The sequence below is a fragment of the Babylonia areolata genome, chromosome 12 (genome assembly GCF_041734735.1).
Source record: "Babylonia areolata isolate BAREFJ2019XMU chromosome 12, ASM4173473v1, whole genome shotgun sequence".
NCBI classification, from domain to species: Eukaryota; Metazoa; Mollusca; class Gastropoda; order Neogastropoda; family Buccinidae; genus Babylonia; species Babylonia areolata.
Genome location: NC_134887.1, coordinates 10,315,018 through 10,335,716, shown reverse-complemented (window position 1 = coordinate 10,335,716; position 20,699 = coordinate 10,315,018). Strand labels below are relative to the sequence as shown.

The 20,699-nt window shown below is 37.7% G+C and overlaps 1 protein-coding gene and 1 long non-coding RNA gene across 2 annotated transcripts; both read right to left on the bottom strand.

Moving 5' to 3' along the window:
- Positions 1-1,145: 1,145 nt before the first annotated feature.
- On the bottom strand, positions 1,146-8,386 carry LOC143288057 (DNA-directed RNA polymerase II subunit RPB11-a-like). Its single transcript, XM_076596322.1, has 4 exons — positions 8,261-8,386; positions 7,627-7,716; positions 5,575-5,749; positions 1,146-2,047 (listed from the first exon to the last, which is right to left on the bottom strand). The coding sequence occupies exons 1-4, from the start codon at positions 8,311-8,313 to the stop codon at positions 2,012-2,014; spliced, it is 354 nt and encodes a 117-aa protein (XP_076452437.1). The 5' UTR covers positions 8,314-8,386; the 3' UTR covers positions 1,146-2,011.
- A 5,247-nt stretch (positions 8,387-13,633) lies between these two features.
- LOC143288387 (uncharacterized) lies at positions 13,634-18,788 on the bottom strand. The gene is made up of 3 exons (XR_013056090.1): positions 18,590-18,788; positions 16,530-17,377; positions 13,634-15,343 (listed from the first exon to the last, which is right to left on the bottom strand). It is a non-coding gene; the product is annotated as an uncharacterized LOC143288387 (long non-coding RNA).
- Between the last annotated feature and the right edge of the window lie 1,911 nt (positions 18,789-20,699).

Sequence of the window (20,699 nt, the reverse complement as noted above, 5' to 3'; positions counted from 1 at the left end):
AGTGAAAAGGGAGAAAATTTACAGTATGGATACACAAGTGGCAAACTGATACAATGTGTTATGTCCCCCAAAGCGTACCTGATTTGTTTGCTACTTTTTTGCCTTTTCAGTTATCTATCATGTTTGCATAGCTCATTTTGATTGCTGTGTACATATAAACCATATGTATACATTGATTGATTGATATGAATACTTATAATTATATAGCGCCCACCCTCAGTTGGAGACCAAACTCTAAGTGCTTTACAAACACGGGTCATTTGCACAACAGGCTGCCTACCTGGGTAGAGCCGACTGACGGCTGCCACTGGGCGATCATTATTCATTTCCTGTGTCATTCAATCAGATTTCAGGCATGCACACCTACACACTCAGACAGACATGTAACATTTCATGTTTATGACCGTTTTTGTTTATTTACCCCACCATGTAGGCAGCCATACTCAGTTTTCGAGGGTGTGCATGCTGGGTATGTTCTTGTTTCCATAACCCACCAAACGCTGACATGGATTACAGGATCTTTAACTCGCCTATTTGATCTTCTGCATGTGTATACACACAAAGGGGGTTCAGGCACTAGCAGGTCTGCACATAAGCTGACATGGGAGATTGGAAAAATCTCCACCCTTTACCCACCAAGCGTTGTCACCGAGATTCGAACCCTCAGATTTAAAGTCCAACGCGTTAACCATTCGGCTATTGTGCCCATCATATGTGTATGTATATGTATATGCATATATTATCTGTGTTGGTGATAAGCCCTGAAATGGACCCTTAGCTGCTGAGTGGGCTTCTCCAAGCAACATGTGTTGGTAAAAAAGTGACTGTGTACATGTACTGGTCCACTGTTTAATCAATGCTAAATTGCTATGTTAGGATAAGAATAAGTCACTAACTATATGCTTGTGTAATCGAATAAAAATGTCAAAAAAAGTTGTGTGCACAATGTTGAAAACATTTCCCACTTGTTGGACATAATTTATGTATACAGGTTTGAGTGTGATGAATGGAGCTGAACTGAGAGAAAGAGACAGACAGACAGGCAGAGACAGAGAGAGAGAGAGAGAGAGAGAGATAAACACTGCATTCATTCTCTCAGACCACAATTCTTGACACCAGTCAAGCAAATGACACACATGTTCTCCTTCATTTCAAATTAGTTACTTTATTCACACAAATTCATTTTCAAACACAGCTTTCTCACAATCCTGTAACGCACATCCATATATATTTCTAAACATATTTTCCCTCATCATCTTGAAAGAACAACCAACCAATCCACAAACTACAAATCATTTCTTAAGTTCTCTCTCTTCATCTGTCTCTCACTCACACACACACAGTGACACATGCACAACTGAACTCGAAAGAAGCATGCTTGCGCACACATACACACACACAGTGACACACAAACGCACCTGAACGCACAAGTGCATACACAAATGCACACACTGACGCACACAAACGCACCTGTATGCAGATATATGCACACACACACATATGTACAACAGCACAGAATGAATGCTGATCAAGATGATGACAAAAACAACAATGATAAATGTCAAATGATGAGAAGACTTGAAGATAGTTCTTTTATTGTTTTAAACATCTGTTTACAAAAGAGAAACCCTACTTAATATACAATGCTGAACAATGCCACATGATAACTGATAAGGAAACTTGAAGACAGTTCTGTTAAACATCTGTTAAAAAAAAAGAGAAAAAAAAAGAGAGAGACAGATGAAAAAGTAAACCTATTCAATCAATGCACAATGCTGATGAAGAGGATGACAACCATGAAAATGATACTGATCACCAAATGAAGCATGGCAATGGATTTGAAACTATGAATTAAAAACTCGGTCAAAATGCCGCCGAAGAAGTGACCAAAGACAGTGAGATGACCTGCAATGGTGGCACAGGGACTCAAGTCTGCCAGGAAGATGCCAAAGGTAGAGCTCTAGGGATGATGAATGTTAAAAGTCATGTAGCCCTTTCCCAGAACGCTTCCTCACAAATCGCCCTCCTGTCTCTCTTTCACCGCTTCCTGCAAACACACACACAAGAAAAGTCACGCCACGCTATGTCAAACACACGCACAAGAAAAGTCACGCTACACTATGTCAAACACACGCACAAGAAAAGTCACGCTACGCTATGTCAAACACACGCACAAGAAAAGTCACGCTACGCTATGTCAAACACACGCACAAGAAAAGTCACGCTACGCTATGTCAAACACACACACAAGAAAACTCACGCTACGCTATGTCAAACACACACACAAGAAAAGTCACGTTACGCTATGTCAAACACACACACAAGAAAAGTCACGCCACGCTATGTCAAACAAACACACAAGAAAAGTCACGCTACGCTATGTCAAACACACACACAAGAAAAGTCACGCTACGCTATGCCAAACACACACACAAGAAAACTCAGGCTACGCTATGTCAAACACACACACAAGAAAAGTCACGTTACGCTATGTCAAACACACACACAAGAAAAGTCACGCCACGCTATGTCAAACACACGCACAAGAAAAGTCACGCTACGCTATGTCAAACACACGCACAAGAAAAGTCACGCTACGCTATGTCAAACACACGCACAAGAAAAGTCACGCTACGCTATGTGAAACACATGAACAAGAATAATCATGCTATGTCAACCACACACACACACACACAGAGGTGAGGTCCACCTTTACTAACAAGTGGTCATTAACCCCTTCACTGCTGCTGACTTGCACTTGCCAGTCAAGGGCTGTCACCCGCAAGACAGAGTTTACGGCTACCATTATAATATCTATCTGGGCTTCCTTCTCTTGGGACTGATTTACTTTTCATCAGCAAAATCGACACTGAAGACTAAGAGTACACAAAAAGCAGAAGTCACACTTAGCATTCATGCCATGTCAACCTACTGAGAAAACGAAAAGGGTTTTTACGTTCCTACATATATTACAATATGCATAAACTTGCAAGGAATGGGGACTTGTGCAGTGTTTTGAGCTCTATCAGCAGTTTTCTTTCAGTGATCCTACAATTGAATTAAGACAGGAAATATAATCTATCAAGTCTTTTTTCAGTCATTTTACAAGTGAATTAAGACAGGAAATATAATCTATCAACTAATCAAGTCTTTTTTCAGTCATTTTACAAGTGAATTAAGGCAGGAAATATAATCTATCAAGTCTTTTTTCAGTCATTTTACAAGTGAATTAAGACAGGAAATATAATCTATCTATCAAGTCTTTTTTTCCAGTCATTTTACAAGTGAATTCAGACAGGCAACATAATCTATCAAGTCTTCTTTCAGTCATTTTACAAGTGAATTATGACAGGAAATATAATCTATCAAGTCTTTTTTCAGTCATTTTACAAGTGAATTAAGACAGGGAACATGATTTATGAAGTCTTCTTTCGTCAATAAACAAACAAATTAAGACAGGGAACATAATTTATCAAGTCTGAAAGCTGCTGATAAATGATGTTCCATGTCTCACATCACTTGCTAAATGACTGAAAGAAGACTTGATAAATAATGTTTCTTTCTTAAATTACTTGTTGATCGATTTGTTTTGGGGTTTTTCCCTCTTTTCTCAAGGCCTGACTAAGCGCGTTGGGTTACGCTGCTGGTCAGGCATCTGCTTGTCAGATGTGGTGTAGCGTATTTGAATTTGACCGAACGCAGCGACGCCTCCTTGAGCAACTGATACTGATACTTTCAGCTCTATCCACACACGTATGTCAATTTGGAGGGAGGAAACAAAAACAAAACAAAACACAAAAAAGAACCCGGTTGATTTCTGTATATTTTCTGCAATTTTCTGCATTAGTACAGCACGGAAGACTGCCGAGGCTGTAGAATTCCAAGGACTGAATGGGTTAATGATGATAACTTCTTCTTCGTTCGTGGGATGCACCCGTGTTCACTCGTATACATGTACACTGAATGGATTTTCATGTGTATGACCGCTTTAACCCCGCCATGTAGGTAGCCATACTCCATTTTCGGGGGTAATGATGATAATAATAATGCGGACTGACACTCACAGTTACACCTCCCAGGCAAGCATCTATAGTGATCGCAACTTAATTTTAGTATGATTGCCAAAACGAGCAAAATAATTATGTGACCTGTAGGAAGATATGGCCAAATACAACAAAAAAGCATCGAGGGTTCAACAGACAGAAAATGCAAAAATTAAAAAAACAAAAAAAACAAAAACCAAAAAAAGCTAGTCACATAAAGAGCACAGGAGCAGGAAGCAAGATGGCTGCCAGAAAATGAGGGCGCTAGTCAGGGGCACAGAAGGGAGGTAATCTACGAACAGGAAGTTATTAACCGTCGCTACTTTCGCTCTCTTCACATAGGTGGGGTAGCAGTTTGCACAGGACAGGAATCAGACCCTGCACAAGTCTGCACCAGTGGGTCACAGTACAGTATGTGTAGTTAAAAATACAGATCAACACTCACACTGGTCTCCCAGACAGGAAGCCCGTAGCGTTTACAATAAAAGTTACACATACATAAATTTATTTATTACATGCATTCAACTTAATGGCTGACATACTTTACACAAACAAGGTTGCACACACACACACACACACACACACACACACACAAACACACACGAGCAAACATTCCCGCACACACACTCACACACAGCCTGCAGAAGTTGAAGAAGCACGTTAGTCAGTAAGATGTTAGGCAGAATGGTTGAGGTATGTTCTGAGAGACTTTAAGTAAAACTAAGAAAGCTTAATACTCCAAACCCCACTATTTTCAATGGTGATGGCTTAAAAAAGGAATCAGCAAAATTTTGTTCTGAACCTGTATGGAAAATTGTAAAATTCTGTTGTTCATATTGCAGTGATAAATGATGCATGTGTATTATGTAAAAACATGGAAAGTGTAAACTGAAAAAAAAACTGTTAAGTTTGCACTACATTAAACATAAAGTTTCAGTTTCAGTTTTTCAAGGAGGCGTCACTTCGTTCCGACAAATCCGTATCCACTACACCATATGCCTGACTAGCAGCATAACCCAACACGCTTAGTCAGGCCTTAATTAAGTGCATGCATTGTATGTTTGTGTACCCATCAGAGTGGATTTCTTCTGCTGAATTTTGCCAGAGGACAACACTCGTTGCCATGGGTTCTTTTTCAGTGCACCAAATGTGTGGTGCACATGGGACCTCAGTTTATTGTCTCATCTGAGTAACTAGACATCCAGCTAGATTTTCCAGTCAAACTTGGGAGAGAGGGTGAGAGCGGGATTCGAACCCAAACCCTCATGGACTCTGTATTGGCGGATGAGTGTCTTAACCATTCTACCATCTACCTCTCACAGAAACAAACAAAACAAAACTGAACTGAAAGAAGCATTTGAGACAAGAGTTCCCTGTTTCCACAGTGTCTGTGAGTGCAACACTCACATCACAAGGGACACAAGAGAGGAACTTTGACTCTAAATTAGAGCACTAAATAATCAGCGTCACTCAGTTAATCATGTACCGACCCATATAATAATGTATAAATACATCAGTTAAATGATTTTACCTTGAAGCGTTCCTCCAGCAAGGACACTTCGCTCAAGAGATCAGTGATGGCGTTGGTGATGGCTTCAGAGGGGGTGTAGTCAGAGGTGGTCTGTATCCTGACCACAAACTTGTGCTCCAGGGGGTGGGGCACCTTGTAGCCCGCAAACAACACTTGGGGGTCCTTCAGCAGTTGTCTGGACAACGCACAACACACAATGCTTTATCATCTCAAACAACACACAACGCTTTATCATCTCAAACAACACACAACACTTTATCATCTCAAACAACAAACAATTCTTAATAATCTCAATAAACATCTCAAACAACATACAATACTTCATCAACTGAAACAACACACAATACTTTATCGTCTCAAACAACTAACACCACACAATAATATATTGTTTCTAATCACAGAAATTCATGTCTGGTAGTGCATCTTACATGTTACAATTTACAAGAATCACACTATATTAATAGTCATTAGTCAATTGATTTGTACAAATATATTAAAAGACATGAATTAAGAATAAAAGGTTTAAATACTTAGTTGACATAAAACCATACAATAATCACAATCATTCACACATAGTAATCACAGTGATTAAGAGAATACTGAATAGGCATATAACAGCATAATTAAACATAGAAATAACACTGAACCATTGAAGGGTATATAAATACAGAGTATCAAAATAAGCACATTCACTCATGCACACACACATTAGCTATACAGAGTATCAAAATAAGCACATACACTCATGCACACACACATTAGCTGAAAAGGATTACTTAGTCCGGAATTGATCAATAGGAACTGATTTGATGTCGGAATAAAAATAGGGTTACAAGTCAAGAGTGATTAAAGTATACATTTCAGAATTAAACTGACTTGGGTAAAATTAAAGTGTTGTAGGTTCTTTGAGTCTTCAGTTTGGGAATTCCACTACATTTGCCTGAAAGCAAAAGTTTGTAAATACCCTGTAAGAATATGGCTGCCATCGCCAATGACCTGTATTGATTTTCTTTCACCCACAATTTGTATAGCTTGCTCAGAGGTTTTTGTTTGACATCAGCTGTCTTACCGGACTCATTCGCAAAGCAGGTGTCTCGGCACTGTGTCATGATTCATAATTTTAAACACTGACACTGTCACAGTCTGTGTCATAATAACAAAACGATTTATAAATCATAAAAGCTGAAAGAAATTAACATTTTTCTAAACTAAATCTCCATTATAACAGTAAACTTATTTTCCCCTAACTTGGAAATTAACTGTTCTAATTACATTCTTTCAACAACAAAAAAAGCACAAAAAAAAGCATTACATGGTTAATTGTTTTGACAGTCTAGGTATAAGAAATTCAGATGGTAGAAAAAAGTGTAACTGATTTCTGGATAGATGTCAGAAAAAAAGAAAGAAAATGTATTCTACTAGTACTACTGGTTTCTACTATTACTGAATTTGAAAGAGATATTTTAAAGTTTTTCTGATTGTAAATAATACAGCCCCATAAACAGTTCTTCATATATCTAGTTTAAAAATAAAGCACATTTCAATGACAACTGAAAATCCATATTTTATTCATTTATTTATTTATTTACATTTAATTTATTCTAGTTCTTTTTTTGTTTCACAATTTGTTGAATGTCATTTAGCAGCCATGTAGCAGATTATGAAAACACAAACTCATTATGTACCCACCCCTAAAAACTCAGTGTGGCAACCTAAATCTGTTTACTAAAAAAAAAAAAAAAAAAAAGTACTATGCAAATGAAAGCTTATTCCTTTTGGGATTGCATTTCTTTGGTTAGGCAAGATAAATTACACCACTTAAAAATACAATTACAAGTACATAAAAAATAGCAAATACATAATTTCAAATTCAATTGGCATCAACTGATCTAATGTCACTAAGATTCAGAAGTCAAGGAGAGAAAAAAACCAAACAAATCCGCTGATAATAACGGCTGAAAAATTAAATTTAAAAAAAGGAATCAAAGATGAAGAAGATGATAAAGACATGTGAAAAGAACTTTCCAAACAGAGAAAAAATTCCAAACTCACGTTGTGATCATGTTTCCCAAAGTGTGATCTTCTTTGTTGACTGTGAAGATGGCAGCATTGGGAACTTTGGTGTCTTTTTCAAGGACAATTCTGTAAACACATTCCAAAACTAAGAAATAATTTACTGCAACCTACCAGCTTGTTTGCAAAGTAAGTACATGTAGTTTACACATACATTTGAAATTTTAGACACACAAAATACTGACAATATATGGGAAATGGACCAACAAGGTTACAAACTTTTGAAACTATATTAAAAATAGAAGAAGAAAGGTAAATAATATTTATGATTATGTAAGATTTAAAGTTTGTAGCATATTAAAAAGATAAGTAAGATAAAACCAAAAAGTGTCGAATCAACCATTTACGTTTCTGAAAACTTTCAATAAAAAGGGAAGTATCATTTTTCATATGATGCAAATAAGTTTCATAATCCAATGACAAGCATTCACATTCAAATAACAGATAAGTGAATCACATAAACAAAACATGAACATGCTTTGTTTACTGTCAGTTGGTTTTTCCGCGCCATTGAAGTTTGTTTACCACCCGATATCAGCCACACTGGAAGAGATCAGTGGGAAAATATAAGCTATATTGACACTCTATTCGAGCAGACAGAGTCTATACGTACTTTTTTTCTCCTTCGAACAGAAGGAATGTCTCAAACGTCGGTGGAGCATTCATCTTCGCGTTTTAAGCTGGAGTTTCTGCTCAAAAACACAGGTGCGAACAGCCACACAATGTTACAGGAAGTGACGTTTGGCGGAAGAAACGTTCTGAGACCACACACACGAATTATGCACTATCGGCCAGAGAAACGGTTGACTTCCAAAATCCTGTAGTAGCTTTTTATCATTCTGTCAAGTCATGTCGATTTTATCAAAGAGAAATTCACGCGTGGTCTGTATTGTTGCTCATGCTCACAATACAAACATAAAAAACATGCATTGAAAAGACATGCATGTGCATCCACGCACATATACACTTACTTGATGTATTGAGTATAATTTCAAAATGTAATGTTTAAGATGAGAAAGATCAGTTTAAAGCAAATTACCCCCCCCCCTCCCCCAGCATTAATTACAGATTAATTTCCCTTTTTTACTATCTGCTCCAAAGACATGCACCAGAAATATAACTTCCATTCTTAGCAAAAGAAGTTCCTGTTTGAACAAAAAAATGATAAAATGACTCAGTGCACTTGATGCTGTGTCGAATATCAAAGTATTTTGTATTTCTTTTTTGATCACAAAAGATTTCTCTATGCCAAGTTTAGATAATTAAAAAAAAAAAAAAAAAAAAAAAAAAAAGTATAACAGTAAATTCATTTTCCATATAATCAAGCTTCTTTTTGCATTTTATTTGTGCCCATCACAGACGTGCAACATTGTTTTAAACAAGATGGCTGGAAAGAACTGAACTTTTTCTATTTTTATGCCAAATATAGTGTCAACTGACAAAGTATTGGCAGAGAAAATGGAAATGTTCAAGTTTACCAAAGACACACACAGACAACCGAACACTGGGTTAAAACATACTTTGTTTACACAAGTGAGTCAAAAGGGACAATCATTGTTTCCTGTGACTCTCTACCTTCGGTAATGCGCACTGCAACACACCTCTCGCTCACTCTCACTCACATTTACATACACACACGACGCACACATGCACACACATATACATGTAAAACACAGACACACAAATATGTTAACCATTCACACAAACACACATACAAGAACATAGACACACATATTCACACATACAAATGCACAGATAGAGAGCAGCTATGGGTCTGATCTGACAGGAGCACAAGCTATTACGCACATTAGAATAGAATATGTCTTTATTACCAAGTGTACTGGGGTCACAAAGAATATTGGGGGTATATAGTACATAAAAAGGTACGAACATAAATCGAAAATCATACACATTTGAAATTAGGATACAAACATGTGCATATCAATACAAGAACTTGTGCATACTCCCACTTTTATGCGCGCGCGCGCGCGCACACACACACACACACACACACACGTTTGAACAGAAGCCACAGATTACATGTGGATGGGGCTAATGACTAGATCTTCAGGTAGATGGTTGTTGATTGCACAATTCTATCCAATCATACTGGATTTGTTCGAGAGACAGGGCATTGACTGCTTTGAGGAGCTATTGGCGAAGCGATTGGTTTTCGTCCTTATACTTCTCTGTACTGTCGACCAGAGGGGAGCATCTCGAAAATCCCAAAAGCTGAATGTGATTCATCCTGGCTGGTTGATTTTGCTTTTTACACACATGTACACGCATATATACGTATGTACACACAAATATACATGCACGCATGTCTATCACTCATCACTCATTCCCTCGACCGCTGGGGTCGTTGGGGGGACATGAGGAAGATGTCATAGCTCGCCTCGCCGTTCTGTTGGCAGCTGTCGTGAGGAGATCTGGCATCGTCATAGTTTTGGTCCATTCCTTGACGTTGTCGGACCAGCTCTTTCTCTGCCGCCCCACTTACATACATAACAGCTACAACAACCACAAAAAAAAAAAAAAAAAAAAAAAAAAAAGAAGAAGAAAAAAAAAGTTAACTTTCATTTTTCTTCCAATTTGGTTTTTAGCACTGTTGTACTTTTTTTTATTTTTTCATTTTTATTTTTTTGGGGTTTGGTGATGGTTTTGTTTAATTTATTTTATTTTATTTTAATTTTTTTTACTCCTATTTCAATGGCTTTATTTTTTTACGGTTGGTTTCTTTTTATCCTACATTCCTACTCTTCACATTTTGGGCGTACCCGGAGACTCGAACTCACAACCTTCTGATTGAGAGAACGGTGATCAGCCTACTGAGCCATGCAGGTACCCGTTAGACGAGACCAAAAATAATGTAGATCAAGATGAACTGTGCTCACAAGGCACAGATGAAGTGAAAACTTTACCATCAATTATTATAGCCAGAAGACAAGCAAGAGGATTGTTGAGAGGGATGACAGGGGTGAAAGGAGGAGGAGAGACAGAAAAAAGAAAGAAAGAGTCAGATTGGCCGACAGAGAGTAACGCAGAAAATAAAAGAGAAAGAGAAAAGTGGAGAGAAAGGAAGAGGGAGAGAGAGTTTAAGGGAGGAAACTGTCTGTGGTAAGAGCAGAGGTAGTTTTATTTCGTTTTATTTCGATAGTCTCCCTTACATGAACACTGATTATTTCTTCCCGCCCCCTCCCACCCTCCATCTCCGAAACTCTGCTCTCTCTCCCCACTTTACCAATTTCCACATGAAAAATATACAATAAATAATTTATGAATAGTAGAGTCTGTATGTGTGCATCATACATTCTCTCTCTCTCTCTCTCTCTCTCTCTCTCTCTAACAAACACACACACAAGCTCGAATGTTCATTAGCATTAATAACAGATTAATTTCCTTTTTTTTACTATCTGCACCAGTGACATGCAAAATAAATATAACTTCCATACTTAGCAAAAGAAGTTCCTGTTTGAACACACACATACACACAAAAGATAAAAATGACTGCTCTTGTTGTTGTGTCAGAACATCAGATCAAAGTGCCAAGTTTATAAATATAACAGTAAATACAGTTTGCATATAATTTGGCTTCTTTTTTAATTTTTGTGTGCCCATCCCAGAGGTGCAATATTGTTTTAAACAAGATGACTGGAAAGAACTGAATTTTTCCTATTTTTATGCTAAATTTGGTGTCAACTGACAAAGTATTTGCAGAGAAAATGGCAATGTTAGAGTTTACCACGGACACACAGACACACACACACAGACAGCCGAACACCGGGTTAAAACATAGGCTCACTTTGTTTACACAAGTGAGTCAAAAACCAAACCAAACAAACGATATTTGATTAACAAAACAACACACACACACACACACACACACACGAACAAAACTGATGTGATCTCAGATATTTTTAGCTATGGTGTGAAAGTCGAGCTTGTGAGAGAAATTTTGTCTGATGTCTTTGATGTATCTTAGACAACTTACTAAATTTCAGTTCACACACTGATTTTATTAACAAGGCAAGAATGTACTGTCTTTTAAAACCTTGGATATTGTAGTATGAATTCTACACTTCTTCGAAAAAAAAAAGAAAAAAAAATGCCACTGTTTTAGTATCGTGTTGAACCTGTTCTGACATTTTCATTTTTCTTCAGTTGCCGGGGTATTGTGGTGGGTTGTGTGTTTACTGTAGTGGAAGAGGTTTTCTGCTAAACAAAAATGTGAATATAAGTGTTAAGATTTTGTGTGACAGGTCATTGCGTTTGAGTAAAATACACGAAGAGAGAAACGTGCAAAAAGCGAGATTGACTGCGAGCGTTGAAAGCCATGTCCTTGTGGGATAACGATATGAGGCCCAGTCTCGTCAGACAAGTGTATAGGCCTAGATCTAATCGGTGTACAACTCGACGGCATGGAAGAGGTATATACAGACCGACAGCTTTACTTCCGGGTCAGTGGAATCGGTCGGTCAACTGAACAAATTTTATGTCCTGTGGCAGAGGTCGGTGTATTGTGCATGGTCGGGGTGCGTTAGCTAGCCCGGTGTATGTGTTTGGATGGATGGTTCCCCAGAAAACGTGTATGCTATGTGCGTGCGTGTGTGTAGTGTATGAATTTCACATTTTAATTGCTCGTAGTAGTGGTAGTAGTAGTAGTAGCAGTGTAGGGACTGGCAGGTCACCTGCCTGGATCTGTTGGCCTTTTTTTTTTTTAATGTCCCCATCGAATCTTCATCTTCACTTCTTTCCTAGTCAGTATTTTATTTATTTATTTTCTTCTTTGTTGTTGTTGGGCAGGATGCGCAAGTACACTTCTACAAGAACTTTGCTTTCATTCATCATAACAAAAAACAAAAAAAAAGTTACTTTTAAGATGGTATTGGTGTCAAGGCGGAGATTTTTTTTAACGTGTTAATACTTGTAAATATATATAATTTGTTATATATAATCCATTAATAATATATATCCATTACTTTTGTGACTGTCTGACCTTTAAAGAAGCAAAAAAATAGAAGAAAAAAAAAAAAAAGTTACAAATTTTTGATAGGGGAAAAAAATGAAGAAATTCCATTCATTATTCACAATAGGAAGTAAACATCTGTTGATCCATTTAATCATTTTCTTTAGTTTTATTTCAAACTATAATGAATGCAATCTTAGTACCTTAACTCTCTCTGAGTCCCACTTATTTACAAATTGTTCTTGTGACTTATGTGAGTCCATCTTATTTAGATTTGTGAGGAATCCGAATTCACATCTAGCATGCATACAGTGAATATTTCTAAATCCTTTATATGATACTCAATAGATGCCTTTTCTGTTTCTCTTTCATATATATAGATATAATATATATACATATATATATGTATATATACATACATATATATCTCAGACCACAGAATTGATTGTGGGCACAATAATTGTGTCAAATATTTTAGGTTTTATCAGTTAAATGAACATTTAACATTATGAAATGAATGTCTTCTATTGTAACCCACTAACTGACAACAGAATGGCTGACCTGTCTGCCTCTCTTTCTCTCTGAATATCAATGAATGTTTGAGTGTGGATAGGGGGTAGGGAAGACAGCTTCTTTCCATCAAATAGTGTAATTACAGTTTGAGTGCATCCTTTCCGTTTGAGTGTACTTAGTTAAGTATCAGTTTTGGATGTAAAGACATAAAATTCACACATGCATGCTTGTAGTCACACACACACATACCACATGCACACATATGCAAAACACACACACACGCACACACACACATAAATAAACAAACGTTTTGCAAAAAAAAATATTAACTGCTTGTCAACAATGGAATGTGCATATCAAATTCGCATATATGCTCGCTCCAGTTGTACATCCATGCGTACAACACACATGTACCACACACACAAACACACACACATGCACACAAGACAAACACATGAATACACAAACTTCTCACGAAACATTTTATTAACTGTTCTGCTTGTCAATAATGGAACATGAAAATCCCATAAGAATATCTTCCCATCAATAACTTGACAAGACGTTCAAACACTGTCAAACACACCTGTCCATTGCTACAAGCATTTACTGAAAATGGTGACATCTTTCTTCTTACTTCACACACTCATAATGAAAAGTCCTTCACATCATTTCCTTTTAATTTCCTTTTCTTTAAGGACACTGGTTTGATTCTCATTTAAAAAAAAAAAAAAAAAAAAAAAAAAAAAAAAAAATATATATATATATATATATATATATATATAAACAGCATCTGGTGATAACTGGGGAGTTGGGTTTTCTGTTCAAATAGTGAACCCAATCAAACTGCACCTCATCTGCATTCTTCTGTGTTCAAGTTACCAACATGAGTAAAAGCCTTACTGCGTATGTCACATAAACTGTTTTTGACCAGTATGAATCAACGTGTGTGTCTTCAAGTGACTAGCCAGAGTAAAAGCCTTACTGCACACATCACACACAAACTGTTTATGACCAGTATGAATCAAGTTGTGTCTCTTCAAGTCACCAGCCAAAGTAAAAGCCTTACTGCACACGTCACACAAACTGCTTATGACCAGTATGAATCAACTTGTGTCTCTTCAGGTGTCCAGCCTGAGTAAAAGCCTTACTGCACATGTCACAAACAAACTGTTTTTGACCAGTATGAATCACCTTGTGTGTCTTCAAGTGACTAGCCAGAGTAAAAGCCTTACTGCACACATCACACACAAACTGTTTATGACCAGTATGAATCAACTTGTGTCTCTTCAAGTGACTAGCCTGAGTAAAAGCCTTACTGCACACATCACACACAAACTGTTTATGACCAGTATGAATCAAGTTGTGTTTCTTCAAGTCACCAGCCAAAGTAAAAGCCTTACTGCACACGTCACACACAAACTGCTTATGACCAGTATGAATCAACTTGTGTCTCTTCAGGTGTCCAGCCTGAGTAAAAGCCTTACTGCACATGTCACAAACAAACTGTTTTTGACCAGTATGAATCACCTTGTGTGTCTTCAAGTGACTAGCCAGAGTAAAAGCCTTACTGCACACATCACACACAAACTGTTTATGACCAGTATGAATCAACTTGTGTGTCTTCAAGTCACAAGCCTGAGTAAAAGCCTTACTGCACACATCACAAAGAAATTGTTTATGACCAATATGAAACAACTTGTGTGTCTTCAAGGAACAAGCTAGAGTAAAAGCCTTATTGCACACGTCACACACAAACTGTTTATGACCAGTATGAATCAACTTGTGTCTCTTCAAGTGACTAGCCAGAGTAAAAGCCTTACTGCACACGTCACACACATGATGCCTGCTTTTATTCTCCTTACTGTCCTTGTCAGTGTAATCATCAAATTTGTTGTTTTTTCCCTGCACAATGTTTCTGTTGTCAAGGTCAGCGACCTTTCCTGCATTCTTGTTGCTATAGTTACCAGTATCACAACTACCAGGTGTGGAGGGCACAGGTAACACAGCATGCAGTTTCTCACCGTGAACATGCATCAGATGTAGTTTTAAACTGTTGAACAACACAAAGGCGGCAGGACATCGCTGACACACGTAACTTCTGTTCAGGGACTGCAGTGACTCAGAAGTCTTGGCAAACCTTGAAGCTCTGTTTACTTCAGACACTGACAGCTGAGATGTTTTACTGATGACTGGAGACTGTAGGTTTACTTGTTTCTGAAATGAAAATATCAGTTTTGATAACCACTGCTAACAGTAATACAAACATACAAACACAACCAATGCACAATGTACAACATGTTCAACGCACACACAAAAAGAGCCAAGACCTTCAAGACTCACATAATATGTGACCAGCTTCTACAAAATGATATATAAGTTGATTTTTTTAGGATATAAGGATATACATATATATAATGTCATTGGAAAGAAGGCGAAAATACCTTTCAAATGAGGTATAAAACATGTTCCTATGTTAAAAAAATGTAGAAGTTATAGTGCAAAGTGTGTTAGTGGTGCGGCAGCCATTTTGAGAAAAAGAGCTTTAAAGTTTTGGAACTGACTCTTGAGATTTTTCCCTAGTAACGGGGGTTTGTTTTAGCTGTGTGCCTGTGAAAGTTAGGCAGGTTATCAACCTAGAGTCTGTACATGCTTCGGGCAATGATATTCACACTTGATGTGATATCAATGTAATTTTGAAAGGTTGTTTTGGGGTGTAAAAGAGTTTTATCCTCTTGATCCCTCAACAAACAAAGCTTCTTTAACATCAAAATTAGAATGATGCACATCTAAATTTTGATTTCGTTAAGAAAACAACAAAAATATGTAACAATGGTAACAGTAAAATGACTATGGAAATGTTTAATTCTCCATTATTTCTTATGTCCTTCACAGAAGTGCACTAACATTTTAACAGAAATGTGTAAAGAATTGATTAAAAAAAAAAGAGAGTCAAATCTGATGCTAATAGACATAAAAGTAAGATTAATCTACTAAAGTTTATCTCTCTCTCACACACGCACCACACACACATTGTATACATATTACATATGCATGCACACACACACACACTCACACACACACACACACACACCAAAATCAGGGTTATGTCATAGATTCACTTTGCATACAGTCATGCCAGTCAAAAATGGTCACATAATGACAGTCATGGTACACATTCACAAGTTCTTAGATCACCAGAAACTGTCAGAAAAACTACTCTATTTTTTGTATAAACTTTCTAAATTACAACAGCTGTGTGCACTTGATTGAAGTACAACTTAGAAGGAAAAGAAACATAAAACAACAGCCCTAGAGAGAAAAAATGTAACGGAAGTAAAGAAGTGTTTCTTACATATCTTGTTGAAAATATGGAGTACCGCATACCAGAAGTTTTACCCACCTGGTTATCACCTGCTGGTCTGTTGTCTTCATCCTTCCTGAAGGTGGATTCATATCTGACTGCATCAGGTGTCACTGTCATCATGATGTCTGTCACTGTTTCAGTTTGCACATCACTGCTGGTGTTTGCTGTGACTGGTTCAGTCTTGATGACATCACTGCTGATGTTTGCTGTGACTGGTTCAGTCTTGATGACATCACTGCTGGTGTTTGCTGTGACTGGTTCAGTCTTGATGACATCACTGCTGGTGTTTGCTGTGACTGCTTCAGTCTTGATGACATCACTGCTGGTGTTTGCTGTGACTGCTTCAGTCTTGATGACATCACTGCTGATGTTTGCTGTGACTGGTTCAGTCTTGATGACATCACTGCTGATGTTTGCTGTGACTGCTTCAGTCTTGATGACATCACTGCTGGTGTTTGCTGTGACTGCTTCAGTCTTGATGACATCACTGCTGATGTTTACTGTGACTTGTTCAGTCTTTACAACATCATGGTTTATGTTTATGCTGATAGATTCAGTTTGGATATCAAAGTTAACTTCTGATCTCTCACACTGAAAATGAGACTTCACATTCCATGGAGTCACTGGTGAAGAAAATAAATTAACACAGGTACAGGGTTCACATTTGATGTCCACATCCCCTTCTCTTTTGACTACAGACTGGCACTGGTGAAACACACCACTTGTTGCATCATTATCAACTGGTTCAGCTTTAATACCTGGACCACTGTCTGAGTGTCTGCCTGTTTCAAACTTCATAACAGCAGCTGATGGATTCTGAGTGTCTGTCTCACAGGGAGTGGTGGCTGCACTTGCATCAGTCACAGACCTGTCACATGCGCAATCTGCAACAGACAGAACATATCAGTTGCTCGTTAATGACAACAACTTCTGTCCTCAATCACTGAATAATAGTGGTTTGTTAATGACAACTTCTGTCCTCAATCATTGAATGTCAGTGGATTGTCAATGACAACTTCCTTCTGTCCTCAATCACTAAAGTGTTGATATCAGTTACATGATATTTAAAGTGCATAACTAATCTTTTGAAAGTATATATAAAAAAGCAGTCAAGACACAGGCAGGACTGCATTTGTGTACATCAACTGGGAGACTGAAAACATACCACAGGTAATGGGATGGAAACAGAATTCCAGTATTGTACTCGAATCACCTGGCAACTGTGCTCATTGCTGTAATAAATATCACACTGGCTATCGTTTGTTATTATGTTTTTTGTTTGTTTGGGTTTTTTGCTTTGTCTTTTACAACTGATAAACCAGATGTGGTTTGTAAATATTATTCTGAATTTCAAAACATCATTATACACATGTGTAATGAGGTTCTAGTTCTCTTTCTCTCTCTCTCTGTGTGTGTGTGTGTGTGTGTGTGTGTGTGTGTGTTTCTTCTTCTCTTCTTCTGGATAATGCCCAGGGTCAACCAGTTGACCATTATCGGCATTTTGTGGTGGTTGGTTCCAGTTTTAAAAAAACTTTAAAAAATAAAGTGGCAGTGAATCAGCAGAGTGCCACTTTCTTAACAAAGGTGGCAAGAGTTGAGGCATCAACAGTTTCCTGGGGCAGGGCATTCCAATCATGGATTGTTTTTAGAAAGAAGGCATATAGCTTGATGTCTGCTCTACAGGGGATTCTGTCAAATGTTTTGGTGTGAGCTCTTCTGGCCCCTTGTTGTTGTTGCTTGTGGAGGTGTGGGCACTTGGCTTTGGTCATGCCCCTGAATACGGAATATTCATGCTTTAGTGTGTGCACGCATGCGTTTCTGTGAGTATGTGAACCTGTCTGAAGTGGTGAAGGTGAGACTGGAACAAACTGTTCATATTCATGATTAGTGCTTGCTTATGTTCACAGACTTCGTTTTTTGAAATCTAAGTCCCAGGCAAATTTAAACACTCGATACCATTTCGGATCTTGGACCATGCACAGAACCATATATATATATACAACTGCTGGTTTACAGCATATCATGAGAGAATGGAGTTTATTCTATCTCATCTTGTCAATGGTCTTGTCAATGTTATAAATTTAGAACACACAGACCTTGTCCACTGGAAGCTATCTCCTTCAGTTTTGAGGCATGCGATCTGCCTGTCATGTGTCGCTCATACTGCCGGCTTGATTTGAGCGTCAAGTCACAGGTTGTACACCTGAACGACATGATGATAAAAACTCGAATAACTTACATTCCACACAGTTCTATTCAACAGAAAAATCGCAAGGATCAACAATCGCCCCTCCGCGCCAGACAAGGGGAAACAACTCTTAAGACATAAATGCCACTGCACGAAATAAACAATCACTGGCTGTCTTTTAACCCAAATAGACATATTTTGCGAGTGTCAACTACTTTTGTGGACAAAAGTGAAACTGTCACACTAAAGATTCTCTCTCTCTCTCTCTCTCTCTAAATTCGGCAGAACGGGTAAACTGGCTGGATAAATTCACCGCAATGATGGACGCAGCGACGCTAGAATCAAAGCCGAAATCATCTTACTTGGAGATTTCAACACAGATCTTACCAAAGCCAATACACAGTTGAATGCGACAATAAGTCTGTTTAATCTGCATCAACTAATCAGTACACCCACCAGAGTTACGCACAATTCACAGACGCTCATAGATCATATATACACTTCCAATAAGAACAATATATTAGAAGCTTGCGTACTGATATTCAACTGAGTGATCACAACCCAGTTTGTGTCACTTGGGGAAAAAAAGGAGTAAAAATTCCCAAATCAGGCCATAAGGCAATAGCATATCGTTGCTACTCTAAATTTAATGAGCAGCTCTTTATAAATGATGTGAGTAGCTCCCAACTTTCATCGGTACATGATATAACAGACCCCGATCTAGCAATAGAACACTGGATCGAAATATTTACAGAGTTATATAATAAACACGTCCCACTCAAAACTATAAGAGTTAAACACACCCCTAAACCAGCTTGGTGTTCCAAAGAGTTGAAAGAGGCAGGCTACATTAGAGACTATCTAAAAGAGCAGGGCTACCACGAAGAATCGAACAAATTGAGAAATGCAATAAACTCGCAAAAGCGCAGAGAAAAGAGAAAATATTACCCGGAGAATAATTATCCTCGAAAGAAAACGCAAAATCAGTGTGGCAAGCTATAAACCAATTCACCAACAAGCAATCTTCGTCAAAATCAACCGTCAGATCAAAGACGTTTCTGTGAAGTCAACTAAATACACACTTTTCCACTATAGCTAGAAAAATTATTACCACAGATTACACAGAACTGAATGACCTTGAAAAATTAAAATTGTATTGTCGTAATAAAAACACTTCAATTAAATTGAATATTCCACCCATAACAGTATTTGACTGAAGTCTACAACTACCTTATTCAACTAAAACAGACAGAAACCTGCGGACTGGATGGCATCGACAGCATCATTCTTAAACTAGCCGCTCCAGTTATCACGGACACATTAACGTACATTTTTAATCTGTGTATTGACAAAAACTACTTTCCGATCGCATTTAAGAAAGCGAAAGTTATTCCTATTTACAAATCAGGGGACACCACCGATCCTTCAAACTACAGGGCAACTTCCATTTTTTCTATTGTTTCAAAGCCACTGGAAAAACACATCAACAAGCATATTTCACATCACTTTGATGTCAATGAACTTTTACATCCAGCTCAGTCTGGTTTCAGACGAAAGCATTCATGCCACACAGCACTGGTCAACATTGTAGATGACTGGCTTACCAATGTCAATAACAATAGATATTGTGGTGTTTTATTCGTCGATTTTAAAAAAAGCATTTGATGTGATAGACCACAAACGCTTACTTAGAAAACTTGAGCTGTATGGTCTGTCAACCAATTGTCTTAATTTGCTTGAATCCTATATGACAGACAACAATGCGTGACAATGAGTACATCAATCTCAGTACCAACAACACTTTATTATGGCATTCCTCAGGGGTCTATTCTAGGCCCTTTACTGTTCTCAAAGAATATGTAAACATAACACCACTCCCAACCACACTCACACACACTCAAAAAAGACTGAAAAATGACAATCATTATTTCCTATGACTCTCTACCTTCCGTAATGCACACTGCAACACACCTCTCGCTCACTCTCACTCACATTCACATACACACACGACGCACACA